The following is a 13,815-nucleotide window of genomic DNA, read 5'->3' on the forward strand; positions in this document are numbered from 1 at the left end:
AAAGCGTTTGTTACCGTGGGTGATGCTGCGACATTCGGGCGTCACTTCTGTGGGGCTGTCGGTTATTTCTGGTGGGCGGACGGCACGTGGGGACATCCCAGAACAGCAGCCAGCCTGGGGTGTCTGCACCCTCTTTAAGCCTGGAGGTTGCCCCAGCCCTGCGCCCCGCACCCGGCAAAGCCAGGAGCGAGCCGCCGCGGCCGCCCAGGGCACAGGGCTGTGTGGGGTGCCCGCTCCGCACCCTGATGTGGAACCCAGGAGTAGTCTGGCCGATCTTGGCAAGTGTTATTAGCTCTTCGCAGATCACACAGATGGAGCCCAGAAGGCGTGATCTTTAAAAAAGCTTTTGTCCAGAGACGTCGATCACCCTGTGGCAATAACTGAGGCACGGAGTAGGACCCAGGCCTCTCGATGGAGCCGGCCAGCCTGGCCATGGCGTCAGGAGCTCCTGATACAGGCCCCCTCCCCCCCCGAGGGCTGGGACAAGACTCGGGGGGTGCCTTGCCTCCTTCCTCCTCCTCTGTTCTGAGGAGTTGGATACAGCAGAGCCAGACAAGCCAAGTCTGGGCGGGAAACAAGCAAAGGTGGGACCCACAAGAGGAACTGCCCAGCTCCCGGAGGCCCCATCCAAGGGCCACGGCCCAGGCTGGCCCCCGAGACCAGAGGGTGATCTGGCCGTGCCAGGAAGGAGCATCCCCAGCACAGGCCTGTCAGGGCCTGGGTGGTGGGGACCGACCGGCACCCCACATGTAGCCCCAGGGTGGTTGCTCCCCAGGCCTCTTGCCCAGTAGGGTCTGTGCTTTGGTCACGTCTACCTTGAAAGCCCTGGAGCAGCTACAAACCCACAGGCCACGCGGGCAGGGCCATGGGTGAGCAGCGCGGCTTCCTGAAGACCCGATTAAACGCGTCTCTCTCAACGTCAGAAGCGATGGCCTCACGTGGTGTCACCATCACACTCGAAACCACACACCAAACAAGGATTAAAATTAGGGCAGCTCCTTCAGCACCGGAAGGTCTGGTGCCGGTCTGGGGGCCGGGAGCTTGCGTCCACCACAAGCCGCGCCCCCCCTGCCCCCCCGCCCCTGCCTTGGGCAAGTGGAAAGTGCTGAGCCAGCTCCAGCCTGCCGGACCACGGCTTCCCCCACACCCAGAGGAATGGGGGGCAGCACAGAGGCCTGGGCAGTCCTCACCGCACAAAACGGGATCCTGGTGCCGCCAGAGAGGCTCAGCCTGGGTGGCCAGGGACAGGCAGAGGGGAGGGGCCAGCCGGCAGTGCGCGGGAAGACCACAGGGGCCAAGACCCACACCGGGACCCCCCCCCCCCGGCCGACTCACTCGGACCAGCTCTCCGTGCTAAGCTCACGTGGAATTCTCAGCGACCACCTGATGGCCCTGAGCCCCCCCGCTGTGTCCCAAGAAGAGCAAATGGCCTGGGGGTTGGGAGGTCGACCCCTCCGCCAGAGGGGACACTCTGCAGGGCTGATTCTCGGGGGCCTCCAACAATCCCACCAGGTCAGGTTGGGGTGTCTGAAAGTCACTCTCCGGGGCTGTCAGGGAGGCGGGGCCCCTGGACGCCTGGGGAATCCAGCCATCTCCAGGGACGCCTGGGCGGTCTGGAGGCGGCGGCGTCCACTGGCGGGCGGGAAGCCATCTCACTTCCTGCAGGACGGGTCAGGTCAAGGCCCAGGCTCCTGCAAAGGGCTGGTCAGCAGCCCACATCCCGCCCGCCACCCCGTCCACGGCTCCTCACCGGCTGCCGCAGAGAAAGAGCAGGCTGTGCATGGCTGGGACGGTGGAGCCGGCGTTCTGGCCTGTGACAAGGTGGCGGTCCAGCACCACGTGCACGGCATCGGGCTCACTGGCTGCGGGAGGTCCCGAGGGCGCGGGCCTCAGATAGGGTCATGGGCCAGGCACGCCCTGACAACCAGCCCCCATTCCCTCCCAGGGACCCCCAGAGCCCTAAGCAGCCTGTCCGGGTCTGAGCTGCAGCCCCTGGCCGGGTCCCCCACCCCCGGCTCACCACTGAAGCTGGCGCCCGCGTCCTTCACAAAGTCCTCCACGATGAGGGGCAGGCGGGCAAAGCCAGGCGCCCTGACGAGCTCATACACGGACGGCTGTGGGGGACAGGGGTTCCCGCCCCCACGTCAGGGCACCATGGCCTCCACGGTCGCCCCTCCCCTGGCATCAGGGCCAGTGAGCGAGCCCGGCAGGTGGCCTCAGGGCCGAGACCCCCAGTGGGCGATGGGCAGAAGAGCAAGGCACAGAGTCCCAGGAGGGGGGTGGTGTGGCTACAGCCACACTGAGGTCGTGCCCCTGCGGCTCTCCCCCCCCCCCACCTGCCCCCTGCACCACCCGCGAGGCTGGCCCCATGCAGCCCCAAGTCCTCGCAGTTTAGACCCTCCCTCCGGCCCCCTATCCAGCTAGGCCCTCTCCCCAACTCCAGGCCCTGCACCCAAACTTCCTGGCCCCGAAGGGTGTCGTGCACATGACATGCACAAAAGTCACGTCTCAACCCGACCCCAGCTCCTTCCCAGGGACCACAATGTTGCCTCCTACCCCACCAAGAGCCCCCCCTGTGCTTCCCTCCCCACATCCAGAGCATGGGCCGGGCCTTGGGGGCCATCCTGGATGTCAGCAGGGGAGGGGAGGGGAGAGCACAACTGTCGGCCTGGGGCCGGCATTCTCCGTGATCCTGGTCTGGGCAAGTGACCGTCACCCCTGCCAGAGGGGACACTCCCTGAGCTTTCAAGCACATACACAGGTCTCTGACGCCTGTCTACAGCCTGGGACCCTCCCCTGCATGACACTCACCCCCGTGACGCTGTAGCCTTGGAAGACCCAGGATCGGTCCTCGTTGGTGGCACAGCACAGGGCGGCGACGCCATGGCCCACCGCGCAGATGGGCTCTGGAAGCACAGGCAGGGCTGAGGCCCTGGACGCCTCCGGGGCCCCTGCCCCTCTCCCGCCACCTCCCGCCTGAGAGCTCCCCCCCACACGGTCAGCTCCAGGACGAGGCTCACAGCCGTTGCAAAGTTTTGGTGGCCGAAACACAGGCACAAGCAGTCACGAGGCTGCGGCAGGCCCAGTGACCAAGCCCTGGAGCGTGCCGCCCCCACAGACCGTGGCGTGGCCCGCAGTGCTGCAAACGTCCCAGCACACGGCCTGCACCAGCATGCGTGCCGCCTGCCTGGGGACACCCTCCCGTCGCTCGCGTCCTTCCACTGCCCTACCATTCCCACGGTGGCGGCGGCGGCCGGGAACAATGACTCTCTGTCCAGACCCTGCTGGAAACGGAGGCCCTGTTCCCACTAACAAAAGACACTGTGTGGAGCCCCTGGGTTTCTGTCCATTGGTCCCTAATGAGCATCTTGTCCCCGTCCCGCCAACGTGCCCGGCACAGCCCAAAGTCAGGCCCGGGCAGCATGCCACATCTCCACGGCCCCTGCTGGCCTCAAACCCTGAAGCCCACGAAGAACAAGCCAGCACGTTGCCCGCCCACCTCAGAGGAAGTTGGGGGGTGGGCAGCCACCAGCCCCCATGGAAGGCAGGCAGAGCGTACCCGGGGGTAGCGACCTGAGGGGCGCCCCACCTCGAATGTGTGCACCCGTGCCCTCCAGGGCCCAAATCAGAGGCTCTTCATATCTGCCCTGTCTGGCCCCTGAAACATCCCCTCTGGCCTCTCCTGGCTGCTGGTCGAGCCCCATTTCTCATGAACCTACAAAGCCCCTATCCACACCCCAGTCCCACGGGTCACTTACTGCTCTCTGAGCGAAAATGCTGGAGGATGCGGGCCAGGGAGCCACTGCTGGCCAGGTCGGCCAGCGCCCCGGGACAGCTGGGAATCAGGAGGGCGTGGTACCTGGCACCTACGGGGAGATCACAGGCAGGTCAGTCACAGCAAGGTCGCTGGCTGGGGCCAGCCCCCCAGGAGACGGTGGCGGTGGCGCCAGACGCCATCATTTGTCATTTCTCCCCACACGGGCTAAGGCTCCCGAGACCCAGAAGCCATCCCTGCCTTTTCCGTGTCTCCCTGTGCAGCCACCTCTCTCCCCTATTTATTTATTTTTTTACCTTTTTTTTAAGATTTTATTTATTTATTTGACAGAGAGAGACACAGCGAGAGAGGGAACACAAGCAGGGGGAGTGGGAGAGGGAGAAGCAGACTCCCGCCGAGCAGGGAGCCCGACGCGGGGCTCGATCCCAGGACCCTGGGACCATGACCTGAGCCGAAGGCAGACGCTTAATGACTGAGCCACCCAGGTGCCCCCACCTCTCTCCCCTAGACAGAGAACTCTGGGCCCAGGATTCAGGACTGGACGCTGCCCTGGAATAGTCACAGCACTTCGTGGCAAGCCCTGAGTGCATCAGAAGCAGAAGGGAGAGCTTTGGAGGCCACAAACCCACCTGGAATCGCCACAACCCAAAGACCCAAGGTCTCAGCACCCTGGGCCCCTCACCATCAATGGACTCCAGCTTGGCAGGGCTGGCATATGCCTTGAGGCGGAAATCCTGCACCCAGCGAGCATTGCTCTCGTTCACGTCCACGAAGTCCATGGTCTTCCCCTGTAAGAGGACCCAGAGTCTGCAGGCCAGGGGCGGACACCCCTCTGCTGGCTCACGGGGGCTTGAAATGCTGACAAGAGCTCGGGCACAGCCCAGCCCCCTCACCCAGCTGTGCCACAACCCACCCCCAGCTGCCCCCTGCGGGCCTCAGTCCCCCACCTATAAAGTGGAGCTACTGTCCCCTTGGGGATGACAACACAAGCAAAGGGACCAACATGTAACCCATCGCTGCCATGACCCCCAGGTGCCACGCCAGAGAAGAGAACTCCTGGTGGAAGGTCTGTGCCACCCTTGCTCCTATATGCAGGTGCTGACCCATGACGAGAGGTCTCCCTTGCCACAGGTGGGGCCACAGCCCAGGAAATAGGGACCAGAGCTTGATGATGCCACCAAGGACCTAACCCTCAGCCCTGCCACCTCTCTTGGGGTCACACCAGCCTCAGGCTCCCTCCTCCTCCCAGGGAGTGACAGCACTCTTCCAAGCCTCGCCTCCAAACAGGTACAGACCCCATGGGTCTGGCTGACTCACCCCAGGGGTGGCCACCTGCAGGTTGAAGGTGGCGCTGGCCAGCGAGAAACAGTGGAGGAAGGACTGGGCAGACACACCTGCAAGGTGAACACAGCTCTAAAAAGGCCACTACTGGGCTCTGTGGGCAGGAAGAGGGGCTGCAGGGCACAACTGTCCCTGTTCCAGCCTGCAGTCTGCCCCCACCCAAGGCCCACCTCACCGTCCTGGGGCAGCAGCCCCAGCCCACAGGCCCCACTCCCCGCAGGACGGGCTCTCTACCCAGGCTGGCCACTAAAAGCCTCTCCAGAAGGCAAACCCAAGTGCAAGGTCCCCCCAACCACTCACTGAACCACCAGTGACCGAGCCAACCCCCCACCCCCAGCACTCAGCCAGGGAGAGGCCACAGTTGTGGGGCTGTGGAAAGTGTCAGCAAGAACATGGGTGCATTCCGACCCACCCCCCCACCCCCACGAGCTGGCCCACCCTCATCCTCAATTTAGGACACTTGGCCTCTGCTCACAAGGCTCCTGGACCCTGCCCCCATCCCCAGTGCTGCTCACAGCCCTCTTCTGCCCATTTCCAGTCCAAAAGATTCCTAGGTGTTGGGGGCTGTGGCCCCACCAGGGATATCTGCTTCTAAATGGGCTCGGTGTGCATCCCTCTACCCTTATGTTAATCCTGGACCCAATCCCTAAACCTCATCTTCATCTTTATTCACCCTCACGTGTTAATGAGTATTACTCGCACAGACTGCATGCATTGAGCAAAGACAGCACCCACAAATCATCCCCAGACTTTGCCTGATTCTGCCTTCAGTTCCTTGAAAACGGCTTCACCCCTCCTCAAAGGTCTCTGGAGGGCCCCCTCTTGCCTACACTGCCCTAGTGGCCTTTTCAGAGCTGTGTCCCCTCCCCAGGGCACAGCCACGCCAGTCAACCCCTCTTCACCCTTACCCCACTCCAACCAGCCACCTCTGGTAACCCCAGCCCGCCTCTCCAGGACTGAGCCCCACTCCTGATGGCTCCTTCCACCTCACACTGGGCACAGCGCTTAGGGCCCCTGGGGCTCCGCACACAGTGACTCCTCGACCTGCAATCCTCCCTCCCTTGTCCACTTGGGAGGCTAGAGTTCAAGAAGGAGACCAGGCTCCAGAACCAGACCCCAGGACCCAACCGTGGGTTCTCCACCGTGTGACCTTGGCCTCATCACTTCCCTCTGACAAAAGAAAGCACAGGAGAGGACCTGGAAAGTGCTCAGGGCAGTCAGGTGCCTTCCAGCTCGTCTGCTCATCCCTTCCGCACTGGCCCTGAGCGAGATCTGCACCAGTAACGGCAGACCCCACCGCCAGCCGTGCTGCCCTGCGGGAGCCCCACGCCAACCTCACCTGGTACCTCACACGGCAGGACTGAGGGGTTCTCTGCCCCCAGAACAGCCCCTTCTCCAACCCCTCACCCCCTGGCCACAGGCTCACGGCCCACCTGCTCGCCCACCTGCTCGCAAGGGCCCGTGGTCCCACCCGCCGGCTGCCTAACCCCCAGGCGTGCCGGAACCCAGGCCGTCCCCCGCAGCTCCTCGGAAAGCCCACCGCCCCTCACCACACCCTAGCCTGCCCGTCCAGGACAGCAAGCCCCGGCACGTGACGCACGGAGGCCCCCAAACTCCAGCACCTCACGCCCCCGAGGCGGCACCTGCGGGCGCCATCCCGGGACCCGCTCTCCTCCCACAGAAACGCCGGGCTCCGGGTCCCCCCTGCAGTAGGCCAGGGCCCCCGCGCTCCGGTGTGGCCTGGGGACCCGGGCCAGGCCAGGGACACCGGCAGCGCTCCCTTTCCAAAGAGGGGCTTCCACCAGCTTCTCCGAAGCGCCGCAAGAGCGGACCGCTCGGGGTCGGCGGGCCTGCCCGCCGGCGCCGCTGGACGCCAGCTGGTCCTCGCGAGCCTCACCCTCTGCGGCGCCGCTGGCCACGAGGAGGCAGGCGGGCCGGCTCGACAGTCGCTCGGACGCCATGGGCTCTACCAGGCCGGCGCGGCCTGCGCGTGCGCCAAGTATGGTGCGTGTGTGTGCGCGCGCGCGCGCGCGGCCAGGAAACGCCGGTCACGTGCCGCGGCGTCTGGAGGCGGGGCCGCGAGCGACGCCGCGCGTATGCGCCGTCTCTCCTCCCGCCCTGCCGGCCCGGCCAGCTCGGTGGGCGGTGCCGGGGGGCGGTGCCGGGGGCCTGGGGGTCGTGCAGGCGGGGCTCGGAGCTTGGCCCCAGGGCCACGGGAGAGAGCGCGGGCCGGCTTCCCCAGCCTGACGCCTCAGCATCCCTGAGCAGACCCCTGGCCCGGCCCCTGGTCGCAGTCAGGAACACGGTGCCTTCCCCTTTTCCTCGTCCCTTGGGACAGGAGCGTGAACCAGGAGAGAGGACTCCTGCCCGTGGACGTGGGTCCCTCCCTGTGGATGGACGTCCATCCCTGTAGTTAAGGGCCTCCCCCCAGCGTGCAAGTGTCCCTTCCCGTGGATGATGGTCCCTGCCTCGTGGATTTGGACATTTAACCCTTGATCACTGAGTCCCCCTGCCCAGTGGGACTCATGTCCTGGGGGTGGGGGCTCCGAACATGGATGCATAGAAGGTGCCAGCAGTTTGTTAGTGAGTGAGAAGAGCAGTGGAATGGGCCAGCTAACAGGGCGAGGAGGTGGGAGGGGTGCGAGCTCAGAGGGGAAATTGGGGAGCACATCTAAGGAGGAAAAAACTTTAGGGAGGACACTCCCCTGGGGCAGAGAGGGCGGGCCTGCAGCGGTTGGTCCTTGGGCGCACAGGGGTGGGAGTCCGGAGACCAGGGAGGGGTCTGCAGGTGTCTGCACCATGCGGGGGCAGGAGGGATGGGTTCTGCCTCACCAGGATGGTTGTGGGGAGACAGAGGCATCCAGGGTCATGGGGGCTCAGCTGAGTCCCTGGAAGAATATGGGTGTCACTTCCTGAGGTGATTCTGGGTGCTGTTGGGCCGAGCTGCATTTGGAGCGGTGTTTCTATTGATTGTGTGGGAGGCAGTCAGGTGGGTAGACATGTGGGTCATCTGCAGACTGTCAGGTGCCCTCTAAGGCCTGGGCAAGAGAGAAGGGAGGCCAGGAGAGGGCCTTGGGCACAAGCTGGTGGTGAAGAGGGACAGTCCCTGCCCTTGGCCCCCACAGGCCACCTTCCAGGACCCCCTGCTTCCAGGGAGGAAGGGCAAGCAGTAGGGTTCCCTCAAGGTCCTGCCAGCCTCTGGTCTGACTAGGGAAAACTGTGTCATGGGTAAGAAACACCAAAGTGGTCGGGGCGAGGCCAAGGTGCCTCTCCTGGGCATGCCTGCCTCCACAACCACTGTCCCTGTCCTCTGCCGACGAGGCCCCACGCTCCCACAGCTCCTGACTACCTGAGTGCGACCCTCAACCTCAGCAGGGCCCTCCCGTCATGAGCGAAGCAGGAGCTAGGGGCTCCTGGCATGGGCAGGGCCTCAGGACAGGGGACAGGAGCCGTGTGGACGGGTGGGGGACTTTGGACGGAGGCCCACAGGCCCAAGGTCAGACCATAGGCTAGGCCTAGCCACAGGAAGAGTTTTCTGGGTGTAGGGCAGGCCCCACACATGCACATTTGTGGGACCAGGGGCTGGAGATGCCAGGCTGCAGCGAGGGCCATGGGATCCTCCTGCTGGCCCAGTGCCCCCTACACCACCCCAGGGCAGCCCTAACGCCTACCTCCTCCTGCATCACAGACCTCATTAAGCCATGCTGGTCTTCTCTGTCACTAAGAGGATAGACAAGGTAGCCTGGCTGCGGCGCTGTGCATCGAGGCTGATGCGTGTGTGCCCACAGGTGGTGTGCACCCCACTGTACGCTTGGGTCCTTGCAGGACGCCTGCTGGATGGACCCACCTGCCTGAGCAGAAGTAGACCCTCTAGCCCAGGTCCCCTTGTGCACATAATCCTGCATGTATCCAGGCCAGTGTGTGGGCGGGTCAGTGGCTCCCGGCACAGGCAAGCCTGGAAGGATCCCTCGTGGCATTTGGAGTCGGGGTGGGCAGCCTGCACAGGGGCAGGTGTGGTGATTTGGGGCCTTAGTCTGGGTCTGGCAGTGGCCTGCCTCTCTGTGTGTGCCCCTGTGGACAGTGAGGACTTGAACAAGATGATGCCAGAGGCCCTGTCATGGTGACTGGGGTTAGCCCTTAGTGGGGGTACCCCCCAGATGAGGTTGTGGTCTGTTGCCCTCTACCCTCTTCCTGAGTGGGTTCGCATTCCAGTGGGTCAGCCCCTTGCCCCTTATACTCCCTCACGCCCAACAGGTGAGAAGGGGGATGCTACTCAGGCCCTGCCTTGGGCATGATTGGGGCTGCTGCAGGGGGATCAACTGGCAGTTAGCTCTTCCTCCCAGGGCAGAGCACAGGAGAGCCTCAGGGGACAGAGGGGTCTGCAGCCAGTGGCCCATGTCTGATGACTGTCTCCCGGGAAGGATCCAGGCCTGGGGGAGAAGAGTCTCCCACTTCAAGCCCTGTGGTGGGAGTAACCCCATCCCCAGGCCCTCCCTAGGCCCTTGTCAGAGTCACAGCTGAGGTCCTGAGATGTGGGACTCATGGGCGTGGAGTTCTAGGGCATTATCTACAAGCTGTTCAGGTGCCTCATCATCCAATAGTGACTGCCTGGGTGGGGGAGGGAAGGTTGGGGGAGGGGGCTTGGGGACCGGGCATAGGGGCTCTGCTGCCGTGGAGTGATGCCCTTGAACCTGGGGTTTTGCCTTTGTTCAGGGACCCTGAAACATGAGGTGCAGGGGGTCCCATGACATGTTGTCATGCACCAATCAGAAGGTTTCACTGTTTCATTCCTCTCTCTGGAAATTGCTCCAGATGGAGCAAGGATGGATGGGCGGGGGGCATTTCTGGGGGCCTTTCCAGCGGGCGGGCTGACCAAAGCCTCAGGACCCCCAGGCTCCCTTGCTTCCTTCCTTTCCAGAGTGTGCCTGAGCCATTCTCTGGCTTGCTACTCCTCCCTCTGAGACACGGGAGCTCTTCTTTGTCTGGCAAACTCCTAACTGTCCTTCAAAGCCCATGGGCACCAGAGGCACCATTTGCCCTCAGAAAGGCACTCCCTGGGGCGCCTGGGTGGCTCAGTTGGTTAAGCGGCTGCCTTCGGCTCAGGTCACGATCCCAGGGTCCTGGGGTCGAGCCCCACATCGGGCTCCCTGCTCAGTGGGAGGCCTGCTTCTCCCTCGCCCTCTGTCTGCCGCTCTGCCTACTTGTGCTCTCTCTCTATCTCTGTTAAATAAATAAATAAATAAATAAATAAAAATATAAAAAAAAAAAGAAGAAGAAGAAAGGCACTCCCTTTCTGAGAACCTCCTAAACTCACAGAGCTTCCCTGAGTGTCCCCCCCCCCCCACTAGGGCAGCCTGATCACTGCATGGACCTCAGACAGGAGACTTGGGACTGGGCTCTCAGGGCCGCCGGCCAGGTGACCCATGTCCTGGGCCCCAGATGCATCCCTCCTCCCAGCAGGGCTCAGGCTTCAGGCTCCTCTTTGGCTGAGGCCGGGCTGGGTGGGATCTGGAGACTTAAACCCCAAGCACTTGTGAGTCATGCAGACCCTGAACCGGACAGCAGAGAGTGGCCGCCCCTAAGGGCATGGGCTGCTGAGGCCAGGGCAGTGGGCTGGGAGCACAGGGTCCCTTCGCCTTCATCACGTGGGACACTGGCAGTAGTTGAGAGGGTGGGAGCTGCTGCTTCCATGTCCCTCCCAGGCTGGCAGGGTGTGGGCCGAAGATGTCAGCCAAGTGGGCAGGCAGTTTGGTGGCCTGGAGTGGGGTGACGTGACAGGGGGCGGGCTGCACGCTGCCCAGGATATTAGGACAGGGATGCATGGGTAGATGGGAGGATCCGGAGGAGCGTCTGAAGGGGGTTCCCCTCAAACCTCCGGTACCGCTGTGCCGGGTGGGGGGACGGCCCTTCTTCCCTATGGCGGGGAGGGGTCCCAGTGATGCCAGCGTAACACCCTCTGCAACAGCACAGGAGGTGAGCTGCTCTCCTGCCAGGACAGTTGTCCCTTGTGCTGAGGCTGGCGGGTGGTGGACACTCTGTTCACCACCCCTTTGACAGTCCTCAGCAGCCCTCCCTGCACCAGAGACACTGGACAGAGAGATCCGGGCGCGCCAGGGCCAGCCACTGGGACACAGGGAGCCTCTGCCTGTCCGGCCCGGGGACCAGGTGTGAGGTCAGGGAGCCGCAGGGCCGAGGCTGTGGGGGGCTGAAGACCAGGAGTCAGGGAGGACTGACCCGCAGCGGCTGGGGTGAGGCTCGGGAGCAGAGTTGCCTGTCACCCATGCCTTCTGTGGGGTATTGATCACTCTGCCCCAGGGAAGGAAGAAAGGTTGTAGAGGACCCCACTTAGCCCCATGCCCATCTCTGGGGAGGAGGACAGGGTCCGGAGACAGTGGCCAGCTCTTCTCCCTGGTCATGCCAAGAATACATTCCAGGATGGGAGTCCCCAAAGAGGAGTTGCCCACTCTTGGGGGAGGGAAGGGGTGCTAGAGAGAAAAACAAAGTGGGCCCCCCCCACGCGCACATCTTCTGCATCCTTATAACCTAGCCACCCGGGCCCTACGAAGCCCACCGGAGCACAATGTGGTGTGGGCTGGCGATAGGAAGACCTAAGATGCTGGTACGAAGGCTGAGAGCCCAGGTCTCTGGGGAGTCCCCGTGGTGCCCCAGGGCGGCAGGGTCTTCCTCTGACAGTGCTCCGCCGGTGGACACCACTGTCCCAAGAGATGATGCTCCCACCTGCGTTTTCCTGTTTTCCTGATGGCCTGGAAAGTTGGATTTAGATTTATAGTACATACTTTTTTTTTTTAAGATTTTTAAAGTAATCTCTACACCCAACACGGGGCTTGAACTTACAACTTACAAAGATCAAGTCATGTGCTCTACCAGCTGAGCCAACCAGGCACCCCTGTTGTATGTACTTTTTATACACTGAATACTTTTTATAGCTGGTATTTTTTAAGACCTTAAAAGTAGTTCTGTAATAACAATAATTTAAACCGGCCCTGGGGGACTCCTGGGTGGCTCAGTCCGTGAAGCGTCTGCCTTCGGCTCAGGTCGTGGTCCCAGGGTCCTGGGATCGAGCCCCGCATCGGGCTCCCTGCTCGCCGGGAGGCCTGCTTCTCCCTCTCCCCCTCCCCCTGCTCCTCCCTGCTCGTGCTCGCTCATCTCCCTCGTGCTCCCTGTCACTATCTTTGATTCTCTGTCTCAAAACAAAACAAAACAAAACCAAAACAAAAAAAAACAGCCCTGGACATCCCTAAGAGTTTGCTTCATTTTGGAAAAGTCCCTACATTACTCAAGTTTAGGGACACAATGAGACAGAAGCTGAGCATCAGAACCCCACATGGGGCCCAGGGACCTCAGCTAACCTAGTCTTACAGTCCCAGGGAGGGGATTCCAGGAACTGAGTGTGTGTGTGAAATTAGAAATAAAGAAACAGGAGATCATCACCAAGGGCTACCACAAAGCTACACGGACAGGTAGTGGTGTTAGCCGACCCAGGCTCAGAACAGGCCTGGCTGGGCTGAGAAGTGAGAGGCGAGGCAGCAGCCTCAGGCTCGCAGGGACCATCCTCATCCTGTGCTCCATCGGATCTGCTGATGGAAAAGAAGTCACATTGGATCTCCAGCTCACTCCATGCACAAAACCTAAGGTCCACTGATAGATTGAAACATGACATTTACTAAACATGAGCAAATGCCAAGAATATTAGCCTGAAATAAGGAAGAGTATCCGTCCTCCTAACCGAGATCCCAAAGTGTATATGGTAAGGGGAATGGGAGTTATGTGTGATAAACTCAGACTTTAGAACTTCTGTGCTCAGGAGACAGAGCAAAAGGGAAGCCAGCCACTGAGCAAAGATGTTTGCAGTTCAGCAAAGGCTCGGTAGGCAAAACATGTAGAGAAGTCCTCCAAATAAATGAGAAGAAGGCATTCCGTCCAATAGAAAAACGGACAAATAGCACCAACAGGAAAAATCACAGAAGGCAAGACCCAAATGGCCAAGAACTTTGTGAAGAGAAGTACATTAGATCCGTGCAAAGAGAAACAACCAGAAGAGGCCAGTTTGCCTCAGTTGGACTAGCAAAATCTAGTGTTTCACCCTGCCCTGTGTCACCACGGTGAGGGGAGCAGTGCCCTCACGGCCAACCCCCGGGCTCCAGCCGGAGGAGCCGGGTTTAAGATGCCCCCACCGTGCGGCCCAGCAATCCAGCTGCCGGAGTGTACCCAAGAGAAGAGACTGCACGGTCTTGAAGAGACATGCGCGCATCCCCATTCACAGCACTGTTAACTCACAGCAGCGGAAAGGTGGAAACAGCCCAAGCGTTGTCGACGGACGAGCAGATAAACGTGGTCCATCCACACACCAGACCGTCACTCAGCCTGAACACGGAGGGACACGCTGACACCTGCCAGAGCGTGGATGGACCTGGGGGACGTGATGCTGAGTGAGACAGGCCAGACACAGAGGGACAAGTACTGTAGGATTCCCCCCACGTGAGGTCCTTAGAGTCTCCAGATTCACAGGGAACAGAGTGGACGGTGGGCGCCGGGGGAGGGGCGGGGGTCGGTGACTCAGAGGGACAGAGAGTGGACGGTGGGCGCCGGAGGAGGGGCGGGGGTCGGTGACTCAGGGGGACAGAGAGTGGACGGTGGGCACTGGGGCCAGGGGAGAGATGGGGGTCGGTGACTCGGGG

At 62.0% G+C, this 13,815-nt stretch overlaps 1 protein-coding gene across 3 annotated transcripts; it reads right to left on the reverse strand.

The window, feature by feature from the left end:
• Positions 1–486: 486 nt before the first annotated feature.
• Positions 487–7,098, reverse strand: GATD1 (glutamine amidotransferase class 1 domain containing 1). Of its 3 annotated transcripts, XM_021692165.2 has the most exons (8): positions 7,014–7,098; positions 5,093–5,169; positions 4,458–4,563; positions 3,759–3,866; positions 2,812–2,906; positions 2,021–2,114; positions 1,751–1,862; positions 487–1,659 (listed from the first exon to the last, which is right to left on the reverse strand). In XM_021692165.2, the coding sequence occupies exons 1-8, from the start codon at positions 7,075–7,077 to the stop codon at positions 1,653–1,655; spliced, it is 663 nt and encodes a 220-aa protein (XP_021547840.1). In that variant the 5' UTR covers positions 7,078–7,098; the 3' UTR covers positions 487–1,652. The 3 variants fall into 3 exon arrangements, with proteins under 3 accessions (XP_021547840.1, XP_021547841.1, XP_044775302.1); XM_021692166.1 differs by lacking the exon at positions 487–1,659 and having other exon boundaries at positions 1,747–1,862; XM_044919367.1 differs by lacking the exons at positions 487–1,659; positions 3,759–3,866 and having other exon boundaries at positions 1,747–1,862.
• Positions 7,099–13,815: the final 6,717 nt, after the last annotated feature.

The sequence above is a fragment of the Neomonachus schauinslandi genome, chromosome 11, assembly GCF_002201575.2.
Source record: "Neomonachus schauinslandi chromosome 11, ASM220157v2, whole genome shotgun sequence".
Taxonomy (NCBI): Eukaryota; Metazoa; Chordata; class Mammalia; order Carnivora; family Phocidae; genus Neomonachus; species Neomonachus schauinslandi.

Bases quoted from the DNA above. Each gene is read 5' to 3' on its own strand.
- GATD1 (XM_021692165.2), bottom strand. From the start codon at position 7,077: ATGGCGTCCGAGCGACTGTCGAGCCGGCCCGCCTGCCTCCTCGTGGCC. The intron at 5,170-7,013 runs GTGAGGCTCGCG...TTCACCTTGCAG, and splicing joins GGCCAGCGGCGCCGCAGAGG to GTGTGTCTGCCCAGTCCTTC. The intron at 4,564-5,092 runs GTGAGTCAGCCA...GTCCTCTTACAG, and splicing joins TGCAGGTGGCCACCCCTGGG to GGGAAGACCATGGACTTCGT.